This window comes from Callithrix jacchus, chromosome 9, assembly GCF_049354715.1.
Source record: "Callithrix jacchus isolate 240 chromosome 9, calJac240_pri, whole genome shotgun sequence".
NCBI classification, from domain to species: Eukaryota; Metazoa; Chordata; class Mammalia; order Primates; family Cebidae; genus Callithrix; species Callithrix jacchus.
Window position 1 is genome coordinate 56,884,779 of NC_133510.1, and position 15,683 is coordinate 56,900,461.

Consider the following 15,683-nt stretch of genomic DNA (forward strand, 5'->3'; position numbering starts at 1 on the left):
AGAGACCAACTATAGGATATGAACAATTTCTGTGTTCTCAAAGTGTGGTCTCTGAACTAATACCAGCAACATCAAATACTACCTAGGAACTTGATAGAAATGGAAATTCTCAGGCCTCAGTCCAGGCCAAAATAATCAGAAACTCAGGCTCGGGGAGAGCAGACAACAGTGGCTCAGCAATCTATGCTTTAAAAAGTCTTCAAGGTAATTCCGTTACACTCTAATGTTTAAGAGACTGAAGTAGAATAATCTGGAAATTAATTACAGAAGATAAGACAATGCAAGGAGTGTGAGAAAAAATCATTAACAATTAGGCAGCAAAAAGATAAAAAATGAAGTTGCTTGAAAAGACAATAAGAATCAGAAAAGTATTAGATTAAAAACAAACTGTAAGGGAGAATTAAGCATGTTTGTGATCTCAGGAGGAACTATGGGATGGAAATGAAATATAAGACAGAAGAGGGCTTTCACTATAATACACGTAATTGTGTTACTTTAAAAAATAAAAATTAAAAAGTGAAAAAAGAAAACAGGGCTTTGGATTATTTTATTTGGGACCATATAGTGTTATTATATATATATATTTGAGATGGTTCACTCTGTCACCCAGGCTGGCGTGCAGTGACATGATCTTAGCACACCACATCCTCCACCTCCCAGGTTCAAGAGATTCTCGTACCTCAGCTTCCCAAGTAGCCGGCATTATAGGAGTGCACCACCACACCCAGTTAATTTTTAAAAAATTTTAGTAGATATGGGGTTTCACCGTATTGGCCAGGTTGGTCTTGAGCCCCTGACCTCAGATGATCCTCCTGCCTCAGCCTCCCAAAGTGCTGGGGTTACAGGCGTAAGCCACCATGCCTGGCCTATTAATTTTTTAAGAAGGCATTTTGAGGTCTATTAATTTGAAAAACTCACAAAAGCAAGTGAAAGGATTATAAACAGAATTCTATCATAATGGAACAGATGGAACAAAAAAGAAGAGACTTTTAGCAAAGAGGAAATGATTACTAACAAGCTGCTGATTTTATTAGGATGTTTCAAAAGAAGAAAAAAACAAACTGTAATTTAATGAATAAACATTATATGTACAATATACCATTTGGAGGTTACTTTTATTTGGTGAGTCTGCAAGTAAATTTCATTGCTATTAATATTCATCTGTTTATAAAATTATTTTTTGATTCTATTTAAATTACATATCTATAAGTAGACCTCAAAAGTAAAACAAACAAAAACGCTAAAAGCTTTCCACTCTATTGTAAGGGATTAATTATCCTTTGTGGTTTAGTAACTCCTAGTTTTTACCATTTGGGAAAATGGGGGAAAAAGAGAGACAAAGGCAGAAATCAAGAGAGTGACAATAAGAGATGAGAACAGAAACAGAGATAAGGCTGTTAATATTTAATTTGCTCTGTGTGAGGTACAATTTACAACATGACACAGCTAACATTTCCTGTTTTGTCAAATAAACAAATGCATGGAAATTCTTTAAAAATTAAAAGAAACAAGTTTAAATGAAAAAGTATTAATATAAAAGCATGTCTCATTAAAAGCTGATAGTCCAATTTATTTTACAATACCTTCCAAATAACAGTGTGCCAGGTTGAATGCTGTAATAAAGTTCCATGTGCACCAATTGTAGAAAACAGAGTTTGCCCTGCACTCTTCCTGACAGCAGGACGAGGATCCACGCATAGTTCACCCAGTTTTGCATAAAGACATAACCACAAGCAATCAAATGGTGGTGCAGGGTGGAACGGCCGATTTAAAACAACTCCTTTCTCTTCTGCCTGCTTTTGCTGTAATGCCTCTTCCTTATTTAGTTCTTTTTCAATAGTTTCCCCTCGTTGGAAAAAATAATCTGAAATATTCCACTAGCAAAGTAAAAAAATATTAGTTTATTCAAGGTTTCATTTTACTTTTCACACTTTAAAACGATTACTTCAAAAATCTCTTTCCTAGTAGACTAAGTTCAGTGAAACACCTTTTCCTCTGTCAGTATCTCTACATGATTTCAGGAGAAAGTGGAGAAACAATCTTCTGCTAACATTTATTTTTTTACTTTTTTATTATAAAAAAAATCAAGAACATTAAAAAAAACAAGAATTGTATAACGAACTTGAACATATTGATATATCTACCACCTAGATATAACAATTCCTTATTATTATTTAATAAGTTTGTAATTTCATACAAGTAAAGAGCAATTACTGTTTCTAAACATATGTTATAATTCATTGTCAACCACAGTACAAATTAATAATAATTATGCCAATGGTTAAAATGAAGAGAATTCAGTACTGTGAACATAAATGTAAAATAAACGAGGTGCTATCCAGTAGTAATTTTTGCTGAACTAGCCACCCACTCTTTGGGAGCAATTATATATACAACATGCTTACATTCTTTCCCATGTAAAAATGGGAAAAATAATAGTAAAATATAGTTATCCCTCAGTATCCGTGGGGGATTGGTTTCAGGACCTCCCACCCCATATGCAAATCCACAAATCCCCAAGTCCCTTATATAAAATCATGTAGTATTTGCATATAGCCTACACACATCCTCCCATATTAAGTAATCACTAGACAACTTTTAATACCTAACACAAGGTAAATGCTATCTAAATAGTTGTTATACTGTATTGTTTAGGTAATACTGACAAGAAAGCCTGTACATGTTTAGCACAGGCACAACTATCCTTTTAAAAAAATTGGGCCAGGCACGGTGGCTCAAGCCTGTAATTCCAGCACTTTGGGAGGCCGAGGCGGGTGGATCACGAGGTCAAGAGATCGAGACCATCCTGGTAAACATGGTGAAACCCCATCTCTACTAAAAATACAAAAAATTAGCTGGGCATGGTGGTGCGTGCCTGTAATCCCAGCTACTCAGGAGGCTGAGGCAGGAGAATTGCCTGAACCCAGGAGGCGGAGGTTCCGGTGAGCCGAGATGGCGCCATTGCACTCCAGCCTGGGTACCAAGAGCGAAACTCCGTCTCAAAAAAAAAAAAAATTCTATTTATACTTGGTTGAATATAGATATAGAAGCCACAAAAATTGAGAGCTAAATGTAGGAAGAGCTGAATGTACTAACTTATCCAGCTTGTGAGAAAACTTTAAAAGTTCAAATTTATAAAACTTCGAGTTTTAACATACACTTAAAAGATTCTAAATAACTGCCTTTAAATATATATTGAAAACAATTCTGTGCATGTTTATCTCATGTAATGTTAATAATTCTCTAACCTTCATTACAGGGATACCTTGTTTTATTACACTTCTCTTTATAGTGCTTTACAGATAATCGCAATTTCTTTTCTTTTGAGATGGAGTTTTGCTCTTGTTACCCAGGCTGGAGTGCAATGGCGTGATCTCGGCTCACCGCAACCTCCGCCTCCTGCGTTCAGGCAATTCTCCCGCCTCAGCCTCCTGAGTAGCTGGGATTACAGGCAAGCGCCACCATGCCCAGCTAATTTTCTGTATTTTTAGTAGAGACGGGGTTTCACCATGTTGACCAGGATGGTCTCAATCTCTTGACCTTGTGATCCACCCGCCTTGGTCTCCCAAAGTGCTGGGATTACAGGTGTAAGCCACTGTGCCCGGCCTGCAATTTTTATAAATTGAAGGTTTGTGGCAACCCTGCATTGAACAAGCGTGTTGGTGCCATTTTTTCCAGTAGTTTGTTATCACTTTGTGTTTCTGTGTCACATTTTAGTAATACTTGTAATATTTCAAACTTTTTAATTGTCTGTTATGGTGATCTATGATCAGTTATCTTCGACGCAACTACTGTAACTATTTTGGGGCACACAGCCACACCTATGTAAGATGGCAAACTTAATGTGAGTTTTCTGACTGTTTCATCATCGGGTTGTTTCCTCATCTTTTTATTTCTTCTCAGCATTCCCTATTCCTTGAGATACAACAACAGCGAAGTTAGGCCAGTTCATAACCCTACAATGACCCGTAAGTGTTCAAGTGAAAGGAAGAGTTGCATTTCTCTCACTTTTAATCAAAAGCTAGTAATAATTAACCTAAGTGAGGAAGGTATGTTGAAAACCAAGACAGGCCAAAGCTAGGCCTCTTGTGCCAGTAAGTCAAGTTGTGAATGCACAGGGTAAGTTACTGAAAGAAATGAAAAGTGTTACTCTAAAGGACATGTAACAAATGATTAAAAAGTACACCAGCCTTACAGCCTTACTGATGTTATCAAGATAGTTTTAGTTGTCTGGATAGAAGGTCAAACCAACCACAAGATTCGCTTAAGCCAAAGCCTAATCCAGAGCAAGGCCCTAACTCTCCTCAATTCTATAAAGGCTGAGCAAGGTGAAGAATCCGCAGATGAAAAGTCTGAAGTCAGCTAGTTTAGAGGTTTAAGGAAAGCGTTATCACCATAACCTACAACTACAAGGTGAAACAGCAAGTGCTGATGTAGAAGCTGTAGCAAGTTATCCAGATCTACCTAAGATCACTGATGAAGGTGACTACACTGACCAACAGATTTTCAGTGTAGACAAAACAACCTTCTTATTTTACTTTTTTAAAAGAGACAAGGTCTGGCTCTGTTGCCAAGCCTGGAGAGCAGTGGTATGATCATAACTCATTGCAGTCTCCAAGTCCTGGACTCAAGCAATCCTCCTGTGTAGCTAAGACTACAGGCACACACCATCATACACAGCTAATTTTTAGTAGAGATGAGGGGTCTCATTTCATTGCCCAGGCTGGTCTCAAACTCCTGGCCTCAGCAATCCTCTCACCTCAGCCTCTCAAAGTGCTGGGATTATAGGCATTAGCTACCACACGCAGCCTGAGACAACCTTCTATTGGAAGATGTCACATAGGACTTTCATGACTAAAGATAAAAAGTCAATGCTTGGCTTCAAGTCTTCAAAGTACAGGCTGATTTTCTTGTCAGAGACTAATGTAACTGGTTCACGTTAAAGTCAACTGAAGATTTCCTTTGTATATATTATTGTTTACTAAATCCTTTCATGACAAACCCTTCCGGGTTTTACAAGCCAAACTTCAGCTCAATGTATGAAAATTATTTCAAATATTTGGCCATTAATATTTAAGTGATGTTATTTAACCCTTCATGCAGATGTAAGTTTGAAACTTAAAAGTCATATAAATAATTTGCAGAGCTAAAAGTATATTTGCTTAGCATTCACTCCCAACTGAATAACAATGATTTCTAAATTATATTATATTCTAAGGACAATGATACTTACCAATAAACCTATTGAAGTTAAACTAATATTAAGTTCTTGGTTATGGAGACCAAAGCTACCTGCAACATCTACAACTATTTGTAGGCAAGTACAAGGCATTGTTGGCAGAAAATCTGTCACAACCAACTGAAGACACTGGAATGCAGTTCGTATCAAGGATTCTCTGAAAACAAAAGAAATGTATACAGACGCAATTATTTTATTTATTTATTTATTTTTGAGACAAGGTCTTACTCCGTCACTTAGGTTGGAGTGCAGTGGTGCTATCATGCCTCACTCTCAACCTCCCACGATCATATACTCCTCCCACCTCAGCTTCCCCAGTAGCTGGGACTACAGATGCACACCACCATGCCTTTTTTGGTGTGTACAGAAACAGGGTCCCACTATGTTGCCTTGGCTGGTCTCAATTTCCTGGGCTCAAGTGATCCTCCTGCCTTGGTTGGCCTCCCAAAGTTTACATTTACAGTTACAGGCCATGAGCTACCACAACCAGCCTTAATTATGCATTTAAAAGAAATGTGTAAAAATACCTATCTTACAATAATTTCAATGAAGTAAAATTTTATTTTAGAATTTAAGCAAGAAACTCTTTCCTTATATAAATCATAAAGTATTTTAACATTTACATAAATGTAAAATAGATACACTTACTTAAATTAACAAAAACAAAGAAGCTTGCAGGTAATAAGAGATAAAAACAAATTAAAAAAAAAAAAGTATTAACATCATATTATTTCTATTTGTATTTCAAACCAACTAACCAAAAAAAAAAAGTAGACAATAAATGAGAATGGGAAGTTAGCCAGTTACTTTTCTCCTCACTGTATCCCTGGTATCTAGAATAAAGTACCCAGTACATGGAAATACATACAATTTACTGAAAAAGAGCTCATCATTCTTTTATATCTATACTACATCTTATTTAAATCTCCAAAGAAAATAAAACCCACATCCAGTCTGTGAGAAAAGAGTAAATTTTGAATTTCAAATAAAGATAACAAGAACTATCTGGTTTTGGAGAAAAATTCTGACGGTAAAAACAATAATGAAAATGGTAAGGATAATTGCTAATACTCTGAGTGCTTAGTATGTCACATACTTTCCAAGTGTTTTATACTTATTAATTCATTATATCCTTACTACAATGACCTATGTAATATACCACATTATAGGTTGGGAGAAGACACTTAAGCTTGATCTAAGTTGATCTCTTTTCAATTTAATCATCTCAGTATTTTGTAGTGCTTAAAGAATTTTATTACTATAAACATTTAAGAAAAATTAACTTTCCATAATAGTCTCAAGTATCTTGGTCACCTACAACTCCTTAACTAGTCATCAAAACAAAACAGTGTATTACTATAGAAATACAGAAAAATATATCCAATGTCTGCTGAATCTCTCCACTGCAATCTCCTACCCCAAAAGTTAAACAAGTCCATATGTCCCCTCCAAATTTGTTCTTCCTTGTGTATTCCCTATTTAATTAATGATACTACCATCCCCCACTAAACTGCCTAAGTCAAATCTGGAAGACATTCCGATTGCTATTTTTTCCTTTGCCCCGGCAGTCTATCTGTTAAGTAGTTCAAATCTATCTCTTATTTCTAGTGAGCACTCGTAGGCATTCTCATTTCCCACCCTCCCCTCCATGATGCTGTCAGTTCTATCTACCATACTCATATGTGATTATATCACTCTGCGATATAGTTGGCCTAGAGTTAGAACCTGTACAATGCCATTTTTTAAAGAGACAAAACTGTTTCCATTCTCCTCACAATGACTGCTGGCCATGGCCTCTGTAAACTGCTAATTTACTCTGCAAAATGCAAAGAGAGGTAAAGCTGCATACCTTCTCTTATCTGTAACTTCCAGAATTGCTGGCCTTTGTTTACCGGTACTGACCAGAGTAAGTACCCTCAGGTAATTCCATCCTGGCACCAAGTAACTAAAAAATCTGTGGACCCCACACCCGCCCAAATAATGTATAAACTAATGTTTATCTTGACTTCTGTAAACCACTTAAGTGACAATCAGGATGACAAAAGTCCCCTGGCCCTTGGAATATCCGGAGCAACTCCTCTCTGCCCAGGAGGTGATTTACAAACTTTCATCCCCATCTCCGCTCTTCATCCCCACTCCCAAGGTGGTTTTGTGGGTATAAAAAGGTCTTGTCACCCTTCTTTCTCTGCCACGGGTTGGAGAGACGTGAGTCCTCTGTGGTCGCCGGCAATAAACCCTGCAATTTGGCATACTTTTGTCCTGGTGTTGACTTTCTGTGCTCGGTCCGATACAACAACTCCTCTGCTTAAAATCCCAAAATGTCTTTCAACTGTATTCAGGATACATTCAAAACATTTATATGAGCATATAAGATCTCCTTTGTAATTTTGGCTCCGTCCTCCTCCTGCTGAAGGTTACTTCTTTTGTGGCATAACAAACTACAGTCATGTATTACTTACTGACGAGGATATGTTCTGAGAAATATGTCATTAAGCGATTCTGTCACTGTATGAACATCACAGAGTGTACTGAGACAAACCTAGATGACAGAACCTACTACACACCTGGGCTATATGTCATAACTTATTGCTCCTGAGCTACAAACCTGTACAGCTTAGCTTGCTACTGCCCTGAATAGTATAAGCAATTCTAACACGATGTAAGTATTTATGTACTGAAGCATATCTAAACATAGAAAAGGTACAGTAAAAATAGGGTATCAAAATCTTATGGGACCTCTATCATATATGTGGTCTCTTGTTGACTGAAACGTTAGGGGGCATGCAACTATACTTTTTTACTAGGATTCTATGTCTAGGGCAGGAGCTACTTACCTATGTAATCAGAATAACTATCAAGCATTGTAATAGCCTAAGCACAGAATAAATGTTTAATAAATCAAAAATTAACGAAAAGGTCCCTTTAAAGCAATTTCTGACTGCCTAATATATATAGTGAGGTCAAGCCCTAAATGCTGTTTCACAGCTTATCAAATAATGTATTTATTTTAACAAAATAAAACTACCCCATCTTTGGATGTGTTACAAAATGTGTTAGATTGTTTCATGTATCTTAGCAGAAGTAAGAATCATGTATTCTTGCATGAATGTCAAATAAACAGCAATTTTTTCATCCTTCCAAACCAAAAGTATCTCTAAAAATTCCCTGTAACAACTTTGGGGTAGAGTTAAGAAAAACTCTTATAGATCTTAGCCTTAAGCAATAAGAACATTTAAAAAATGACCACTATTTCAAGATTTTAGGATGGAGTCCTTTTCTACCTCTATCATTTTTTATGTTAATTTTATTTACATTTTATTTTTCATATTTTTGTCTCAAATAATTTTAAACACCCTTGAACATTTCTGACTGCTCCCATGTTTATTTTTTATATATATTTTTTCTCAAATAATTTTACATACTTACCCTTGATCATTTCTGATTGCTCCCATGACTCCAAGCACTAATGGCCATCCAGGCCCAAGACTGTCTCCCTGACTCTGTAGAATCTGCAACACACATTCTAACTGCTTGAGTCGAATATCTGGATGATTAATATTGGACATCTCCTTTAGTGGGTTCAATAAAAGCAACTGCAGTCTCTGAAAAGGGGGCAAGAAACTAATTAGAAAGAGAAGTCCAAAAAATACAAGAAGACTTTTCTGTTGCTTTTTAAGTTTAAATTCATTAAATTCATCTCCATTCAGACTACCATGGTAAATAGAAATTTTTTTTTTAGATGGAGTCTTCTTCTGTCACCCAGGAGACTGGAGTACAGTGGCGCAATCTCAGCTCACTGCAACCTCCACCTCCTTGGTTCAAGTGATCCTCCTGCCTCAGCCTCCTGAGTAGCTGGGATTATGGGCATGCACCACCATCCCTGGCTAATTTTCACATTTTTAGTAAAGACAATGTTTCACCACATTGACCAGGCTGGTCTTGAACTCCTGACCTCAGGTGATCCTCCCACCTTGGCTTCCCAAGGTGCTGAGATTACAGGCATGAGCCACCATGTCTGTTTAGAAATATTCTACTAAAATAAACATCAAATACCATTTATTCAACAATAATTATTAAAGGCAAATCTACCTCTATTTTTAAATAAGAGAAAACACCTTTAAGATGTTAGATTTTAGGCAAATGGGTAGTTATCCTACTTTAAAAGATACTAATTATAAACCCATAAATAATAGAAATGAAATTCACTACAGGAAACATATCTCTAGCTTTATTTAGAGGAAATCAATTCCCAATTTCTAAAATGACCTTTCGTTTACTTTATTAATGTATATGATATGTATTTAAATTTAAAATTCTCAAGCGTGATGTAATAATAGAAGCTATAATACTTAAAAAAGGAATAAATGTAGCAGATACTAACAAAGATGACATAAAACCACAAAATTTGTTGGAAAGTTTTTAAAAAAAAGCATTCTGTCTATCCCTTTCAGCGTCTGAAAACCCTTGCTTCATTCTTAACTTTCTTTTCTCCAGGGGATTCATTTATTTGGTTCATTCACTGAAAAAACATTTCTAAGCTTTCACTATGCACCAAGTATTAAGCTGGACGTTGAGAATATCAAAATAAATGAAAAAGGGTGTTATGATTTTTAAAAAATTCAAATTGTTTCAGAAGAACATATGAAATAACTAAAATATAAACTCTGTAAGCTTTATCTTTTCTGTCTTGTTCATCATCCTATTCCAAGAGCCGTATTCAACAATTATGTGTTAACTGAATTTCTTATATACAATTATGATACAGTAAGATGATGAGGGCAATTGGAACGGTTATTAAATGCCTCATTCTGTGCTTGCTTCAGCAGTACATATACTAAAATTGGAATGATACAGAGATTAGCACAGCCCCCCAGGCAAATTCATGATGTACTCCATATTTTTATTTAAAAAGTTAAAAAATAAACGCATTGTTCCTACTCAGTCTTGAAACAATAAAACTTAGGTAGACTTTTTAAAAAACGGGTACCAGGCTGGGCGCAGTGGCTCACACCTGTAATCCCAGCAGTTTGGGAGGCCAAGGCGGGTAGATCTCAAGGTCAGGAGTTTGAGACCAGCCTGACCGACATGGTGAAACCCCGTCTCTACTAAAAATACAAAAATTAGCCAGCCATGGTGGCGCATACCTGTAATCCCAGCTATTTGGGAGGCTGAGGCAGGAGAATCACTTGAACCCGGGAGGCAGAGGTTGCAGTGAGCTGAGATAGTGCCACTGCACTCCAGCCTGGGCGACAGAGCGAGACTTCGTCTCAAAGAAAAAAAAAAAAAAAAAGGCTACAAATAATAAAGTCAGGACATAGAATTCATGACAAAGGTAAATTCCGGAAGTAAAAAATAATTTAAAATTATGTTAAAATAAAAATCTACTTCATTGTGCTTGTTTCTTCTGCCACTTATTTTCTCCCTATGTAAGGGTAGTGAGAGAGGAAAAAAAAAAAAAAACCAGAGACAAGTAAAGACCAAAGCAAAAGAGGCTCCAAAACAACACTTTGGCACTGCATAAATAGGAAAACATAAGACTATGAGACTAATTCTAGGTAATTTAACTTAGTTTAGTTTAACCTTCTGTAGTTTAATCTTAGTTAAACTAACTTAGTTTAGTTTAACCTAAATTACTTTAACCTTAATTTAACCTCCTGTAAGAGATTCAGGGCCTACATATAAAGTAGAATATTAAGTTAAAAACCCCACTCTTAGAAACCATCTACTTGATAAATTAAGAAAAAAATCACATATGGAGGAGGAAGAGTTTATATTGAGTGTTTTTTTTTTAAAAAAGTAAGGTTTTTATTACCTGGTTTTGTGAAAGTGGAGGATCATGGTTAAATGTTAATCCTGCTTTAATAAGGGAAGTTAAAGCTTCTGCTCCCCATTCTCTCATTCGAGAGTTTGGATGCTGGCAGACCTGAAGGTATACAAAACTAAAAGTTTAATTTGTATACTTCAGCTATAAATCACACATCAATTTTACATTTTAAAAGTTGTATTAAATATTCAATAAGCATTAGAAGAAAAATTATACCCAAAATGTAAGTGAGCTTACCTTCTGAATAAGGGCAAGAGCAAGCAATAGAAAGACAGAAGAAAAAAGATGAAAGTAAAACAATTCACAGAAAAGAAAGGATTTCATAAAAGTAAATTATATATCATCAGGGTAAACAAAGGAAGCAAGCTAATACCAAGGTTCTTAATTTAATTTCATTAATCAAATAATGTATCAAAATTCAAAAAATTTTATTGGTTGCCCTTTGATGAGACCATCCAATAATGAAGAAATCTGCATAAAGCCTTTAATCATTCATGAAAGCAATCCCAATAAAAGGGGGGCAAAGTTCATGTACATCTGTTTTTCTTACTTTATTTTATTTTATGTTATTTTTTGAGACATGCTCTCTCACTCTGTTACCCAGCCTGGAATGCAGTGGCACAATCACGGCTCACTGCAGCCTCAATGTCCTGGGTTTAACCAATTCTACCCATTTAGCCTCCCAAATAATTAGAACTACAAGCACATACCATCAAGCCCAGCTAATTTTTTAAATTTTTTGTAGAAATGGTATCTCACTATGTTGCCCAGGTTGGTCTTGAACTCCTGGGCTTAAGCAATCCTCCCACCTCAGTGTCACAAAGTGCTGGGATTTTAGGTGTGAACTACTGAAGTCAGCCTGCTTTTCTTACTAAGAATAAGACCTTTCCTAGGTTTCTAAATAACATAAAAGGACTATGGTAACCTAAACCTAAACTGTACACAAACACATGTACTGGCAGAAGCAGGTTGTTTTTAAGCAGAAACTATTTAGAATCACCTCAACATGAATGTAAGACAATGTAAATCCAGGTAAAATTCTCCAGCACTATCTAAAATTAGTGATATCAAACCATTCTTCCCTTAGCAGAAAGCTATCTCATCATCAAGGCCAAGTACAGTGGCTCACGCCTATAATACAAGCACTTGGGAGATTGAGGCAGGCAGATCACCTGAGGTCATGAGTTCAAGACCAGCCTGGCTAATATGGTGAAATCCTATCTCTACTAAAAATACTAAAATAGCCAGGTGTGGTGGTATGTACCTGTAATCCTAGCTACTCAGGAGGCGAGACAAGAGAATCACTTGAACCCAGGAGGTGGAGAGTGCAGTGAGGCGAGATCATGCCACTGTGCACCAGCCTGTATGACAGAGTAAAACTCCATCTCAAGAAAGAAAAAAAGCTATTTCATGATGATAGCAAAGGCTATAAATGAGCAGTCTAGGTAGCCATTTTAAAAATCAACATTAACTTTATTCAAGGCCCTAACTGCCTTGAAGTTTCAGAACTACCTGAAACTGAGGTGGATCAAGAGACTGTATAATAAAAGGGGTATCAAGTTAACAGCTGGTTTCACTGATATTTCTCATTTTAAAATGTCACCCATTTTCAGTGAATAAAAGCAACCAATTCCGTCATCAAATAAATAACAAAACAACTTTAGTCCTTGATAAAATGTACAAACATAAGTAAGAGCAGCGTCAGGAAAAAGGGAATAAAGTTAATGCTGATTTTTAAAATGGCTACCTAGAATCATCAGTTCAGTGTGCAAAGCTTTATAAAATAATTAAATATATTTAAGAAAGAGAATTTACCTCAAGTAGATGGCCAGTCAGAGGTCTCCACAGAATTTCTATTCGGTGCATATTAACTAAACCAGTTTCTAACAATTTGGCAACAGCAAAAAGAGATGGTTCCTAGGGAGAAAATATACTGATATTATAAGGAGAATTTTGAGTAATTAGACTATGAATAAAACTGAGAATACTCTGAAGAGCATGATTGAAATTAAAACGATTAGTTAGTAAACAGTTAATAAATACAACAAAACCTTAGTTATTAAAGACAAACCTTCCTGCCAACCTTAAATATCCAGAATAGCTCCTAATTTGAAAATTTGGTTAGGAGGAGAATGTTTTAATAGGGAAGGTGTGAGAATCCAAAAATTTTACTAGACACACAGAATGGCTAGTCTTCTGACCAGAAGAAAAGCAGCATTCTTATCAGCAAAGTCTTAAAATGACTAGGCTTCATGTGTGGATGTCAAGAAGTAGGGGAAAAAAGGGACAACAGAGACAAAGGAAAAGAAAAATGAAATCAAGAGTATGGCAGAGATCAGCCTGTCGGTCCAGATACTAATAGAATAGTAGAGGACACGAAGACAAAACAGTTTTCTATAGTCCCTGACATTATCAATAATCAGAAAGGGAACCAGGGTACATTATATATGGCTAAACGAGAGTACTTGGTCCATTTGTCACAAGAATGGTTTAAGAAAAGATCAAAGGGCAGTTATCTCTAATCAAATCTTAATGATGGTGATAAAACATGTTTATATGCAAATTCAGCTGATGAAAGCCATGAGTATTTTCTGGTGGATGGGTGTGGTATTTCAAACAGAGATAATCTATTTTAAAAAAAGACAACTGAAAATATATATTAAAAAATAAGAATAATAAAATAAATTAACAAACAAAAAAGAAAAGAAAAAAAAAGACAACTGAATAAAAAAGCAAAAATTAACTCCAGATGGCTTTAAGATTTAAACATAAGACCTAACACTACAAAAACACTAGAAGAAAACCTAGGCAATACCATTCAGGACATAGGCATAGGAAAGGACTTCATGACCAAATACCAAAAGCAATGGCAACAAAAGCCAAAACAGACAAATGGGATCTAATAAACCTTAAAAGCTTCTGCACAGCAAAAGAAACTATCATTAGAGTGAACCGGCAACCAACAGAAGGGGAAAAAATTTTTGCAGTCTACCCATCTGCCAAAGGGCTAATACCCAAAATCTACAAAGAACTTAAACAATTTACAAGAAAAGTACAAATAACCCCATCAAAAAGTAGGCAAAGGATATGAGCAGACCCTTCTCAAAAGAAGGCATTTATACAGCAACAAACATTGAAAAAATGCTCATCATTACTGGTCGTTAGAGAAATGCAAATCAAAACCATACTGAGTGACAATGGCAATCATTAAAAATTCTGGAGACAACAGATGCTGGAGAGGGTGTAGAAAAATAGGAACACTTTCACACTGTTGGTGGGAGTGTAAATTAGTTTAACCATAGTGGAAGACAGTGTGGTGATTCCTCAGGGATCTAGAACTAGAAATACCATTTGACCCAGCAATCCCATTACTGGGTATATATCCGAAGGATTATAAATCCTTCTACTATAAGGACACATGCACATGAATGTTCACTGCAGCACAGTTTACAATAGCAAAGACTTGGAACCAACCCAAATGCCCATCAATGATAGACTGGGTAAAGAAAATGTGGCACATACACAACAAGGACTACTATGCAGCCATAAAAAAGGATGAGCTCATGTCCTTGTCAAGGACATGGATAAAGCTGGAAACCATCATTCTCAGCAAACTGACATAAGAACAGAAAATCAAATACCACATGTTCTCACTCATAACTGCTGAACAATGGCAACACATGGACACAGGGAGGGGAACATCACACACTAGGGCCTGTTGGGGGCTGGGGGAGTTAGGGGAGGGATAACAGCAGTGGGGGGATTGGGGAGGGATAACAGGAGAAATATCTAATGTAGATGATGGGAGGATGGATGCAGCAAACCACCATGGCATGCGTATACCTACGAAACAATCCTGCACAATCCACACATGTACCCCAGAACTTAAAGTAAAATAAATAAATAGATAGAAAATAAAGAGAAAAATTTAATTTTTAAAGAAAAGATTTTTTATGATTCTATATTCTTCACATTTTTACAGTGCTGACAAAAATCTAACAGGGAAATATGTGATAATATCTTCCTTTCTAGCAGAAGCCAGTGAACCAATTATATTGGGGTTTTTAAGATGAATATGGTCAGGTTGACCCTTCCTGCATGTGCTGTGGCAGACACCCTAAAAATTTTGGTGGTAGAAAAATTCATGATTCTAGGGAGAATATGGTATAGTGGTTAAGATGATGTCTGTGAAGTTTTAACTGTCTGAGATCCCATTTCAACTCTACTGCTTAATAGCTATATAAACTTGGGTAACCTATGGTACCTCTACTGAATGTTTTTATTTTTTAACCTAAAAAATGAAGATAATAATAACATAGAAAACTATCTAATTTTAGAACATGCCTGGCATATAAGTTCCCCTAAATGTTGCCTAATATTACTTCTTTATTCCTCTTCTTCCTCTTACTTATTTTAACTACAATATACCCAGGAATCATGTAAAAGAATGTACAGGTGTCCAAAGCTCACGCCTGAAGATTCTTATTCATAAACCTAGAATGTGGTCTTGGCATATGCATTTTTTAAAAAACTGCATACCTGATTCTGATGCACACTAAAAGTAAGCAAAGTTTTTAAGAACAGAGCTTTGGAATGAGGCATAAGTGGGTTCAAATCCAA

General features: G+C 36.0%; 1 protein-coding gene and 1 pseudogene across 4 annotated transcripts in view; one reads left to right on the forward strand and one right to left on the reverse strand.

Annotated features, from left to right (window-relative positions):
- The window catches only part of MON2 (MON2 regulator of endosome-to-Golgi trafficking), a 130,982-nt gene that overhangs the window by 37,793 nt on the left and 77,506 nt on the right, over positions 1-15,683 (reverse strand). For all 4 annotated transcript variants that reach the window (XM_002752681.7, XM_002752680.6, XM_054238325.2 and 1 more), the window contains 5 exons: positions 12,879-12,980; positions 11,052-11,162; positions 8,666-8,841; positions 5,234-5,396; positions 1,584-1,877 (listed from right to left, as the gene is read on the reverse strand). In XM_002752681.7, coding sequence (XP_002752727.1) covers positions 1,584-1,877; positions 5,234-5,396; positions 8,666-8,841; positions 11,052-11,162; positions 12,879-12,980 — 846 coding nt within the window. The remainder of the gene's footprint in view (positions 1-1,583; positions 1,878-5,233; positions 5,397-8,665; positions 8,842-11,051; positions 11,163-12,878; positions 12,981-15,683) is intronic.
- LOC118144651 (U6 spliceosomal RNA) lies at positions 10,050-10,141 on the forward strand (annotated as a pseudogene).